The sequence below is a fragment of the Odocoileus virginianus genome, chromosome 14, assembly GCF_023699985.2.
Source record: "Odocoileus virginianus isolate 20LAN1187 ecotype Illinois chromosome 14, Ovbor_1.2, whole genome shotgun sequence".
Taxonomy (NCBI): domain Eukaryota; kingdom Metazoa; phylum Chordata; class Mammalia; order Artiodactyla; family Cervidae; genus Odocoileus; species Odocoileus virginianus.
Window position 1 is genome coordinate 61077064 of NC_069687.1, and position 13345 is coordinate 61090408.

The following is a 13345-nucleotide window of genomic DNA, read 5'->3' on the forward strand; positions in this document are numbered from 1 at the left end:
ATTGTTACCAGTTCCCTAGCCCAACAGCTATCCTTGTTTCTTCATCTTCACATTTCCCAATCAGTAACTCTTGAGCATTTTACTTCAAAAGACAAGGACACAGGGGCTTTTACACATTTTCCTTAATTGTTGAGCTGTGATGTTTTGGAGGATATGGGTACAGTGGCAGCATTCTAGACACGGAAAGATTAAAGAAGGCAGGGGAGTAATGAAATTAGGGTTGGAAAAGTAAAATAGAGTCCGACTGTAGGGAAACCTGTAAGAAACTACACTGAGAAATTTGAGATTTGTTTTGAGAACTGTGGTAAATGATTTAAACATTTTGAAGAGAGCAGCATAATCATTAGAATATAGGAGGGACTGGAGTCTGGAGAGCCTCAGGGAATAGACCAGATCTGAGCTAGAGTATCAGCAATAGGAATATAAATCTCACAGCTCACGTTGGGGAAACAGGAAATCAGAGATGCACGTCCGGGTAACCTGACGACTAGTGACGCTGCCGCCAACAGAAAGAGGAGCGAGCAGGCAGGCGTTTGGGAGGAAGCGGTGAGATCAGTGTGGGGTGTCCTGGGTTGCTGCAGGATACTCAGACATCAGCCCAGAGCAGCCAGTGGGCTACAAGGAGCACCCAGAGACTGTGACTCGCGTACAGCTTGGCGTTTCTGAGGAAGCTCTGTAGAAGCAGTTTTTGACGCTCTATAACTACGCAGGGTCGCCAAGGAAAACGCTGTGACAAGAGGACTAAGGACAGACCCACCAGCACAATACCTCCTGTTCAGTCACACAGAACTCTGACCTTTCCTTAGATGCGGCATTACTCCTCTTAATTTTTAGCCTTTTCCCACTCCGATATGCTATTCAAAAAGATACACTGTGAAGTGGCACAAAGCTTTGGGTAAAAATTGCAAAAATACACGGGATATGTTTAGTTGTTTGTGTGTCATTATTTTTTGTAATGTTTTCATTCAAGGATTATTAGATACTTTTTCACTAATTGAGTCATTTCAGTTGGTAGTGATTTTAAAGGCTTAATCAGCTGCAAAGAACTGAAATTATGCTTTTACTATATATATGTGTGTGCTATGGTTTTCTGAAATGTCTACAATAAAGAGAATATACTGATGTTTTTACGAATCTGCCCATTTTTCATGATCGTGAAGGTAGGAGGGGGAGGGGAAGGAGGAGGCGCAGAGCATTACTGGACAATAGAGGCGGTGGTACCGCTGGTCCTCAGTGAGTGGGGGCAGGCGAGCAGAGAGAGGATGATCAGCCAGAGGCAGATAAAGGAGAGGCCACATTCCAGAGCCTTGCTCTTTGATCTGGCTTCCACTGCTAAATCCAAGATGATTATATCCCACTGGACAACCAAACAGGCTTAGAATATATGGGAAATTGTTTTATTGTGTTTTAACTCTGGTAGGCTGGAGAAGTAGGTTACCTATTAAAGCAGACCCATCAGTAGTTACAGTGCTTGCAAACGGCCTCCAAATCCATGTACCAGTTTGGCTGATGGAATGATGCTATGCAGACAAGATCTGACTAGGACCCCAATATGTGTTATTCCTCTGCTGCTTCCCCAGTTTTTGTCCACTTCCTATTTGCCTGATGCTGCTTTAGCTTTTTTCAGTTTCTGTATCTGCTTGTTCTTCTTGGCCTTTGAAATCTAAACTTCTGAACAGAATTCTCTTTGTTTTACTGAGAATGTGTTTCTGCTTACTGTTTTTTACCTCTCTCCTTCATTTCCCTCCTTCATTGTCCTGACTTGCAGCATGGACTGTAACTATAGGTTTCAAAAATTAAAGAGGAGATGTATGAAGGAAATATGTCTTTGAGAGGGGAACACCACTTTCTCTCCCCCGTGTCTCTGGGCACATGTTCACAGGCATTCTGCCTCATCAGACTTCACCAAGCATCCTCTTGCAACACATACGTGAAGGCAGGACCAAACCCTACATGAGGTCTCAGGTATACTGTTGGCGTGCATGTGCGCGCAAACGTTGACGTTTTGGACTTCTTATAAAGAGGGTTAAGGCAGGCTTCTGTCTTTTTGCTGGAGGCTCTGTGCTTAAGAGTATGGACAGTATTTAAGTTTTTATGAAGCTTCCCTTCATAACAGAAGTCTGATCTGCAGTCTGAGGAAGAGGAGTTAACATCCTTTAATTCCTTTAGGCTCTGAAGAAAGCTGAAAAGCAAATTCTGGAGCCCCTGATGAATCTTGAGGTGACAGGGACAAGAGATTATCTCGGCCCTGTCCTAGCAGACCTGGCACAGAGAAGAGGGAACATTCAGGAAATCCAGTCTCGCCAAGACAGCAACGTTGTTATTGGATTTGTTCCCTTAGCAGAAATCATGGTAGGTGCTCTGAGACTAAATGTACATATTTTACATAAATTGCTGGAGAAATCTCAGGGATCGTATCAGCACGGGTGTGGATGTGTGGGGAGGGCTTCCCAGCCCTGCATAAAGTTTGAGGTGGGCTCTACCAAAATGTGTCATCAGCCTAAGTGACCCTTTCTCCATCCTGAGCACTTATTTACGCCTACTATTGCTGCCCCCAGCCAGTTCTTCCTGCCACTCTTCCCCGCCAGGCTCTCCTGCTCTAGGACGGGCATCTGAGCGTCAGCAGAGCCTCTGCCAGACGTTGGGGCTGGGGAATACTTCGGAAGCAAACCCCCACTCCCGGTTTCCTGTCCTCACAGTGCTTAGCAAGCTTTTCCTGGTAATGGTCAAAAGATGTGCAGGGAGAGATTTGAGGCTTAACTTTGCAGAGATAACTAACTTAAGTTATTTTGATTAGGGTTATTCAACTGTGCTTCGGACGTTAACATCAGGCTCAGCTACTTTTTCCTTAGAGCTGTCTAATTATCAAGCCATGAATCCTCAAGACCAAAGTACGCTGCTCAGCCAGAGAAATGGCTTGTCCTAAGTCCTTGAAGAGAAACTCAGGAGCACCTACCTACTTCGTTTTCAGTAAGAACAATTTAAGGGAGAACTTGGACAGACAGCGGCAGTGGTGCTGGTCATTCTACTTTATAGCATGAGAAACGTGCTGTGACGCTGAAGGTTAATGTACCTGAACTGTATTGTGTATCTAGGAAATTATTACTGTTGGCAGTTTAGATTCAGTCTTTTGGAATATACTGAGTGATAGATATCACCAGGTTTTTGGTTGGTTGATTTTACGCTTCTCTCACAAGAAAGATGTCAGTCTTCTAATGTATAATAAGATGGAGGTTCAATCAATAAAAAGATATTTTATTCAAAAACATGATTTTTAAAATCAGGTTGATTGTAGTAAGGATTGACTGTGGGCTCTTTTCCCATATTTTCTTCTGTTTCAGCTCGTTTTTACATTCTGCCCTCATGGTCACAATAGCCAGTAAAGAGAGGTTGTGCAGCTATTCCTCGTCTGTAGGACAAGTATAAACAAAAGATGTTTTAGACTGATGTAATTCATTTCTGTCTTAAGAAACTTAGTAGCTCAAGTCACAATCACTAAACCATACCACAAATTACTGAGGAGAGATTCATAATTCATAGAGAAACAGTTGCCAATTTTTCCTAATTAGATCACTACCTCTTAAGTCACATACATTTCTGTATAGCAAAAAGAAAAAATCCCAATAAGCTAGCTCACACTAAATAAGGCAAAAAGTCAGCCTGTACTTAACAGCATCCTAGCCTGACAAATAAATGTGTCTCACTTGACCATTCTGCAGCGGTGTCTTGTTAGTCTCCTGTAGGCATCATCTAGGTCTGTGACTTCTGGGGGACTCCAGAGTCTCTCACCAACAGCACTCGCCCGAGGCCTAAAATTTAAACCACATACCCCCCAAGGCAGTTTAAATTCATGTTTTCTTCAAGAAGCAAACCACACACTTGGGCAAGTTTCTAGTGCTTTCCTGCTTGGGTGGAGAAGAGAAACTCAGGCACCTTAATTCATATGTTCTTCCTTAGATTCCATACCATAATCTTGGAGTAAGGTTAGTTGCATCCACATACTCTCCCCACAGGCAGGCTTCTCCACCAATGACAAGCTGTTTCTGTTCCCGAGTACCTAGATTACAATCAGTGGTGTAAGTTAAAAGTGAAAAGTGAAAGTGAAGTCGCTCAGTCGTGTCCGACTCTTTGTGACCCCGTGGACTGTAGCCTACCAGGCTCCTCCCTCCATGGGATTCTCCAGGCAAGAATACTGGAGTGGGTTGCCATTTCCTTCTCCAGGGGATCTTCCCAACCCAGGGATCGAACCCAGGTCTCCCACATTGCAGGCAGACACTTTAACCTCTGAGCCACCAGGTAAGTTAGGTAGGTGCAACTTGAGGCTCACAGACAGAGGCGGTGCTGATTTCCAGTGTTAGCCTGGGGCAAGGTTTCTCTCGGAGTCAGGAGGACCTTGGGAGAAGTTCACAGCTGTGGCACAAAAAATGGTGGGAAACTTTATTGCCTCAACTGACCCCGTGGTTCACAGAGTATTTGTTAGTGTGTGTCGACTAATGTAGCAGGCCAGTAGTAAAGAGACCATTTTATTTTGGTTTTATGCAAACTTATTTGGACACCAGAAGCACGTCCCCTGGTGGCCTGCAGACAGTGTGCCAAGGAATGCAGGGTGGACTCTGCTGGTGACGGTCACTCCTGCCTTCAGCACCTGTCTTTTGGTATCAAAGAAGCTAGGTGTCTACAGTAATTACCACCTCTTGATTCTCAGAAAATGCTTTTAGAGAAACAGTTCTTGATAGGCCTACAGTTTTGATACTTTTTAAACACTTTTCCTCAAAGGAAATTGTAAAACTCTAGTGTACAAAACTGGACAAAGCAGAACTGTTCTTAAGGGGGTTTGAGAGCCTGGAGCCCCACCACTCAGACATGCCCGTCCCCAAGGATGCCGCCTCCTCAGAACCCGGAAGCCACCGAACAGGACGCGATCCCTACTTAGGTGTCTGACATCGCAGAGGAAGCTCAGAGGAGAGACAAGGCTCATGCTGTAAGCATCTTTAAATGCATGGTGACAAGTCGTGTCAGTGTAAGGGAATCTTACTTTTGAAGTTCTTTCATTAGGAAAGAATACAGTTTCTTTCACGAAGTTTAAAATGATACTGAGTTCAGTCTGTTGGATTATACACAAGGAAAATCAAGGATCAAACATAAACGGGAGGATAATACGTGGTACCTAGGTAAAGATTCCCGGAGGGAGGGGAGGGGTTGAGAAACCTAACATGTCCAGTAGGGTCGCTGCTTCACTTACCCTCAAAGTTAAGAGGCTCCACAGAGTAGTAATGTCTCCAGTCTTGTCCGTAACTGATCACATCTAAGTACCAAGGAGCAGAAATGATCACAGGGAAGCCAGCTGCTGTAATGTTACTTAGTTTCATACGAAGGTTTCCCATTTTCCATATTTGAACTACTGTGCCTTGTGTAAGCTATTAAAGTTAAAAATAAAATATGTATTAGGTCTTGCAGCTACAGCAGATGATATTAAAAGTCTAAGGCATTGTAGCTAATAACTTTCATGATCCTTGAATAAAGCAATGCTTTCTTCTTTCCCCTTTCCTCTTTGAGGTAATATCTAATGCTATTTGTAATAAGGACTTAGACATTTCATCAAACCTTTTAATTTGTTACCTTTTGTCTATATACAATACCATGTAGGTGTAATAAATTAAGGCTTTAGTCTCATTTCTACCACATTATTTTACTTACTTTGGAACTTAGAGGATGCCACTAACCCTTCTGGAAAGATAATACAAGTAGCTGGACTTTCAAATTTTCAGTTGCCCCAAAGGAATATAAAGAATTCTGATTATGTCAGCAAAAATGCTATTTAAAATAAAAAGTGTACTTGACAGTGATACTTAAAACGAAGGTTACCTTAACAGCAATAAAGACTCATTCTTATCTGTTTGTTCTGCCCTTCTGAAAAACGGAACATTTTTCAAAGTACTTCAATTTGTTACTAAGAATGAGATGGAGAGGGAGGAGGGAAGATGGGAGAGATGAGGAGGAGGCAGCACTGAAGAGTGAAGTAAATGGAAGAAATCAAATAAATACCATGATCATTGGTGTCAGTGTGCGGCTCTCGTCTAACAGCAGGTTAAACCGAAAGGTAAGCTGACTTCCCCCAACATTACAGGGAAAGCTTAGAGTTCCTTCCATCCAAGGTGTTAGAGTATTAAGTCTCATATTATCAGAACCACACGCAGTATTAGTAACCTCTCACCTTGCCTTCATCATCATAAACCTCTTGCCAGACTATGGATCTCTTGTTCATGGCTGAAATCATATCCAAAACCCTACCATTGAAAAAAATTACAGTTATTTCAGATCACAAAGTTAGCAATGTGTGTAAAGAATGCACATTTTATACCAAAGACTGCAACACTGACAGATGCCTTTCAGTATGTGCATGCGAAGCTGCTTCCGTGTCCAACTGTCTGTGACCCCATGAACTATACAGTCCATGGAATTCTCCAGGCCAGAATACTGAAGTGGGTAGCCTTTCCCTTCTCCAGGGGATATTCCCAATCCAGGGATCGAACCCAGGTCTCCCGCATTGCAGGCAGATTCTATATGAGCTGAGCCACAAGGGAAGCCCCTTTTTATATTGGTAAAACAGAGCTTAAAAATATTTAAAAAGTATGTAACCTATGCATGCATACTCAGTGGTGTCCAACTCTTTGTGACCCCATGGACTGTAGCCCACCATGTTCCTCTGTCCATGGGATTTTCCAGGCAAGAATACTCGAGTAGGTTATGATTTCCTCTTCCAGGGGATCTTCCCGAACCAACATCTCATGCACTGCAGGCAGATTCTTCACCGCTGAGCTATCGGGGACGCCCATGAAACCACATGTGCCCCGTGAAGTCGCCGACACTTACTGTCCGGCTCTTTACAAAGTAAGTTTACTACTCTTTACCAAAGAGCAGCACTGTCGAGTAGATCTTTATCTGCAGGGATGGAAATGTTCTATATGTGCACTTTCCAATATGGTAGCACCAGTCACATCTAGCTGTTGGCTGCGGAACATGTGAAATGTGGCTAATGTGACTGAGGAACTGAGTTTTTAATTTTCTTCAAGTACAATTTAAATACAAACAGCCACATGTGGTTGTGGCTGCCATACCAGATAGCACAGGTATAAAGTAAAAGCAGTGCTGGAGTTGACAAAATGAATTCCAGGAGCTAGACGGTGACAAAGCCTTCACAGGGTAGCCTGGGTTTTCAGCTGAGCTCACAGAACAGGTAACCATTACCACCCTAGGTCTCAACAGTTACTGCAGAAGGATTAGAGTCACCATGTTACTGATTTAGAGAGAATAATGGGTATTGCACCCTCCTTTGTGATTTTTATCTGTACTTTGTGTAACAAAGATTATAACATGTACACTTTGAAAAGGAATGGAGAGAAAATGAGAAAATAAAATAGTACTAAATAAGAGCTTAAACTTTTACAAAAGGCACTGATGAAATAAAAAGAAGTAGGCTTTCAAGTAACTTACCTCTGCATATAGAAAGATTCCAGTTTCTCAATTTTTTTGCCAAAGCCTTTGTTCCTCATGAAATGCTGGACTGCTAGATTGGACTCCCTTAAACAAAAACAGTTGATAAAAATTTCATTAGAAGTTCAATATGCCCAATCTTTTTAAAGCAACATATAACCCCAACATCATTTATACAGATGGAAATCTATTAAAGTTTGTAAAGAGTAAAATAAGCCTAGTTATGACTAAATTAAACCTAAAATAAGCCTAATTATGCCTAAAGTAAGCCTAACTACACCTAAAATAAGTCTAAAATTTAATTATGAGTTATGTTAACTTTCCATTGCAATTAATTTTTTTAGAAGCTGATATCCTGTAATAATGGCCTTCTTCTTTCTTCCATCTCAGGCTATTTGCACAGAAGATTTTTACTAGAAAAATCTCTCCCACTTAATCATTACCCTCTTCACTAAAGCTATTCTTGTTCTCTAGTTTGTTTTTTTTTAATTCTCATTTTCTTCTGCATCTTAATTCTCTTCCTACAGGCTTCTGTCAATAGCACCCATATGCACATTCTGTAAACAGTTCGCCATCTTAGGAGTTGTGGTGCCAGGTTAACACCTCACAGAGATGTTCCCCCAAGTCTTCCCTTTTCCCAGGGACACCTCTACACCTACGTCAAAGATAACAGGTTTTAAAAAGGGTCGGGGGGGGGGCAGTTAACAGATTTTCATACCAACAACCAAAATTTACTTCATCTCCTCCCAGATGAATGAACTCATCTGGAAACACAGCACTAATTTCCTTGAAAAGCTGAGACAGGAAGCTGTAAGTTGAATTCAAAATCGGGTTTATGGGTCCAAAGGTCCCAGACGGCTCTCTGGCATGATAACATGGAGTCAGGACGTCCTTCTGGCCTAGAAGGAAACACGGAGAATCTTTGCTGAAGTAGTAGTTCAGTCACAAAGACCAGACTTTGCATGTGATTACACTACTTTATTTTGTTGAAGATAGGTAAGAGATTTTATACAGAAAAAGATAAGCGAGTTTACTAAGAGTTACTTTGGTAATTTCTTCAGATAAGAAAAGGGAGAACTAATTTCTGAATACTGGCCCCTGTCCCGCTTTCTTTCCATTTCCATCAGCCTCTCTGAGATTTTATCCATTTCAGATACTATCTCAAATATTAAGGGCTCCCAAATCTTCAGCTTGCCCCAAGCCTTTTCCTCAAGTTTCAAACTGTATTTCAAATTCCCTGCTGAACACAATTAGCTTCACTTCAAATATACTCCAACAGGGCTTCCTTGGTGGGTCAGAGGAAGAGAATCTGCCTGCCAACGCAGGAGACACAGGTTCGATCCCTGGTCTGGGAAGATCCCGTATGTGGAGCAAGTAGGCCCGTGCGCCACGACTCCCGAGCCCGCCTGCCATGAGCAGAGGAGCCCCCGCGCGCTGCAACCAGGGAAAAGCCTGCGCAGCACAGAGACCCAGCACAGCCCAAATAAATAAAATTAAAAAAAAATCCAATCCAGCGGAAACCAAAGTCTCTGCCCCAAACTCCTTCTGCAGCTTCCCAATTTTCCCCTCTGGTCTGTGAGCCCCCATCCCACCGAGTCTCTTGTTCCCCCTGCTGGAGTCAGCCAGTCGCCAAGTTCCATGGACTGTATTCCCAGAATGTCTCTCAGTTCGATACATTACTGGCCGCCCCTGTTATCAGCATTCCACTCTCGGACCTCACTTCCAACCTGTAGCCTTCACATAGGGCTCCCTGCACTGTGGCCCCGCCATGTCTCTCTTCTGCCCTGCAGCTTTCACTGGCTTCCATGTGTCCTGACGAAGCACAGGCTCCTCCCCCAGGCCTACCATGCTACTTCTTCAGACTCATTTCCCACTATTCTCCATGTCTATTCTAACAATACTTATTGAACAATTATAAATGCTAGGTGCAGTGCTATGTGCTTTATATTCATTTTTTAAACTTCAAAAAACATGACATGATAGCTACTACTAATACACCATTTTAGAGATGGGAAGTCTCAGAATGAGATGTTCTATCACTTGCCCAAGGTCACTCAGTTTATAAATGCCAGAAAGAGAAAAGTGAAAGTGATAGTCGTTCAGCTATGTCCCACAATTTGCAACCCATGGACTACAGTCTGCCTGACTTCTCTGTCCATGGAATTCTGCAGGCAAGAATACTGGAGTGGGTTGCCATGCCCTTCTCCAGGGGATCTTCACAACCCAGGGATAAAACCTGGGTCTCGTGCATTGCAGGCAGATTCTTTACCATCTGAGCCACCAGGGAAGCCTAAGTGCCAGAAGCAGGATTCGAATCCCAGGCAGCCTAGCTCCAGAAGCAGTTCTTAGGCAACCAGTGGTAAAGAATCCGCCTGCAATGCAGGAGACCCCGGTTTGATTCCTGGGTGGGAAAGATCCCCTGGAGAAGGGACAGGCTACCCACTCCTGTATTCATGGGCTTCCCTGGTTGCTCAAATGGTAAGGAATTCGCTTGCAATACGGAAGACATGGGTTCAATCCGGGCTTGGGAAGATCCGCTAGAGAACAGCATGGCAACCCACTCCAGTGTTCTTGCCTGGAGAGTCCTGACGGGCAGAGGAGCCTGGCGGGGACAGCCCATGGGGTTTCAAAGAGTCGGACACGACTGGGAGGCTAAGCACGACATGGCACAGTGCAAACTGCTCTCCCCCGCGCTGCCCTCCGGCTGAATGCCTTTCCCGTGTCCCCTCTACCAGAAACAAGAATGCATTCTCCGATGCCTCAAGGACATTTTAGGTGTTACTTCATTCACGTAACTCTTTAACTCACATATCACGTTCTACCTGTTTTCTTTTATCCCTTGTGTTTATACTTTAGGCAATGCCTAGATACAGCGACCTGCTCACAATAGACATATAATAATTATTGAATTACAACCATCAATAGTGCTACCTTTGTGCAAATCACAAGTAAGAACAAAATAAGCAAACACCAAGTCATGAGATGCAGGAGCACACATGTTCACTTTTAGTGACTCATAAAGCACACTCCTTACCTTTTCCCCAAGACGCCGTATGTCCAGGGCTATCAAATTCTGGCAGGATGCGAATCCCTCGTAATCGGGCATATTCAATCACTGTACGGACATCGTTTGGTGTATAAACATGAGACAAAGAATAGCTTCCCTGTAAAAGTCACATTTATTAAAATTAAAATGTATGAGCTGTTTACAGTTCTGTTGTACTTTGATATCTGCCAGCAGACTTTTCAGGTATCACGAAGTATTAAAGTCTTATGTGATGTTGGGGGACTCATTTAAATTATCTGTTTACTGTATCTGATCAGTAAGCTCTCAGCACACTTTGGGTTAATTCCAGATTTATTGACAGAACTATCTACTGACAGAGCCAGCACCTTGATTTAGCAATGTGTACCATCACACTATTTCAAACTCATGTGAACGTATGACAAAACAGAAATAAAATGTTCGACTCCAAGGTGAAAATTCTGAATATATTGCCCTTGTCAGTTTTAGAATAAAAATTCACACATTATTATAAAACATAACTGTTGGTGTTTAAGATCACTTTAATTACTGCCAGCAGCAAAAATTCCCCTTGAGATGCCCTGATTTTTTTTTTTTTTTAATTAAAGATTACCTTTGGTCCTGTTTTTTGTTCTTGAAAAATTAGAACTCAGTATCAGTGGTAAATAAAGGTCCATTCAAAGTGTTACTATGGCATACCTCTCAAGGTATAAATATACAAATATAAATAAATGCTCAACTCCTTAAAAAGTAGTCTTGCCTTCCCCAACCCCAACAACAAATCTGTACTGAATCAAGACCCAATCTAAGTTTATCGTAAATACAGGGGACAGAAGAACAAATTGACACTGGAAAGGCAATCAACAAAACCCAGATTGTGGAAAACTATAGGACAAATTGAGCTTCATATCCTCAATGAAAATAATACATTAAAAGAAAAATAAAAAGACATGGTCAGGAATGAGCACCCATAGAACAGATATGTTAACTGACCACAACGTATGGAGTTTATTTGCGTCCCACTGCAAATAAAAAAATGTTTTTAAAGAAAAGGCTCTTGGGGAAACATGAATAATGATTGGCTATCTGGATTATTACTAAATTGTTAGCTGTGATATAATGAGTTATTTTTAAACAAGCCTTTTAACTAATAAGAGATGCTGTCTGAGATCACCTTCAAAATAATGGTGGAGGGGATATAGGTGTTGTAGGATTGGCCATTACTTGATTATTGAAGCTGAGTGATGAGGAAATGGGAATTCATGAAATTCTACTTCTGTATATGTTTGAAGCTTTCCATATCAAAAGCAAACAAGAACAGGAGTGCTGCTAGGATTTCAAGCCAAACTACATCAAAACTTTAAGGAAAGCTTCGGAATTGTGACCAGAGGACTGACTTAGGGTCTTGGCTCTGACCCTTCATAACCACAACTCCGCCTGACACAGGCAGCTTCTCTTGCCGTCAGTGACCAGCTCTGTAGTGCAGGGGATTCAGTGAGACGGGGCAAGGCTTGCTCCCTGCTTCACTGGTCTGTAATTCAGTCAGTCTGAACACTTCTAACACTACCATTATTTTCTATGAAGGAGCCATTATCTCTGAAGATTCCCTACTTCATACAGTTTTTTAGAGAGAAAAGAAGTTGTCATTTACAGAATTGAGAACAATTCTGTTTAAAACACTTATACAGTTGGGCTACTGGATAAATATAATTATTTAACTTTATGTTAATCACAAAGGCTTCAGGTCTCCTACATCCATTAAGCTTTTACATTTTTATTTGTATAGCCCCATAAATGTTTACATTTACGGTAACAATGACAAAAGCAGACCAGTTTTGTGGACCTAAAATGCTCAGCAATAGCATATTAAAAATTTTAAACCACGAATATCTAACTTTTACACCTAAATTCTATCCATAATAAGAAACATTTAAGCTGCAAACTTCTAAGGAAACCATACCCAAAATTTTTGTACACCAACAATAACATGAATTACTCACTTTATTGCTTAATTCAGGAAAAGTGATGCTCTGATAAGGGAAAGACTGGTCATCCACGATGTGCCAGTGGAGAACATTAAACTTATTAAAAGCCATGGCATCCTGCAAGCGAACAGGTTGAAAATTTATACACCTTTAAACCACATTGAGATTATCAACTCGTACCTGTCAGAATGGCTATCATCAAAAAGAACACAACAAATGTTGGTGGGGATGAGGAGAAAAGGGAGACCTTGTAAACTCCTGATGGGAATGTACATTGGTACAGTCAACAGTTTGGAGGTTTCTCAAAAGACTAAAAATAAAAGTTACCGTATGACCCAGCAATTCCACCTCTTGGTATACATACCCCCAAAAAACTAATCTGAAGAGATACATGCACCCCAGTGTTCACAGCTGCATCATTTACAATTGCCAAGATACAGAAGCAACCTACGTGTTCATGAGCAGATGAATGGGTAAAGATGTAGTGTATGTATATACAATGGGATTCTACTCTGCAAAAAAAAAGAATGGAATGTTGCTATCTACGAGATGGATGGACTTGGAGGACACTGTACCAAGTAAAGTAGGTTATACAGAGAAAGATAAATACTATGATATCACTTGTATGTGGAATCTAAAAAATTCAACAAACTAGTGACTATAATAAGAAAGAAGCAGACTCACAGAAAGAACAAATCCAGTGGGGAGAGGAAAGGGAAAAATAATTACATTACATACCACAGATATACATTCCAATTTATTGATACTTACTATATCCAGGATTGTTCCCAATGTGTCTGTTTCCTTTGAAATTTTCCTTTTCAACAAGGGAAGGATGTGA

The 13345-nt window shown here is 41.8% G+C and overlaps 1 protein-coding gene and 1 long non-coding RNA gene across 3 annotated transcripts in view; one reads left to right on the top strand and one right to left on the bottom strand.

Annotated features, from left to right (window-relative positions):
- Positions 1 to 345: 345 nt before the first annotated feature.
- Positions 346 to 4758, top strand: LOC139038284 (uncharacterized). Its single transcript, XR_011491272.1, has 3 exons — positions 346 to 2352; positions 2798 to 4076; positions 4297 to 4758. It is a non-coding gene; the product is annotated as an uncharacterized lncRNA (long non-coding RNA).
- Positions 3235 to 13345, bottom strand: part of HEXB (hexosaminidase subunit beta) — a 33874-nt gene continuing 23763 nt past the window's right edge. For both annotated transcript variants that reach the window (XM_070476814.1, XM_070476815.1), the window contains 9 exons: positions 12520 to 12621; positions 10529 to 10658; positions 8213 to 8393; positions 7495 to 7581; positions 6215 to 6287; positions 5243 to 5417; positions 3967 to 4057; positions 3705 to 3809; positions 3235 to 3409 (listed from right to left, as the gene is read on the bottom strand). In XM_070476814.1, coding sequence (XP_070332915.1) covers positions 3349 to 3409; positions 3705 to 3809; positions 3967 to 4057; positions 5243 to 5417; positions 6215 to 6287; positions 7495 to 7581; positions 8213 to 8393; positions 10529 to 10658; positions 12520 to 12621 — 1005 coding nt within the window. In that variant the 3' untranslated portion in view covers positions 3235 to 3348. The remainder of the gene's footprint in view (positions 3410 to 3704; positions 3810 to 3966; positions 4058 to 5242; positions 5418 to 6214; positions 6288 to 7494; positions 7582 to 8212; positions 8394 to 10528; positions 10659 to 12519; positions 12622 to 13345) is intronic.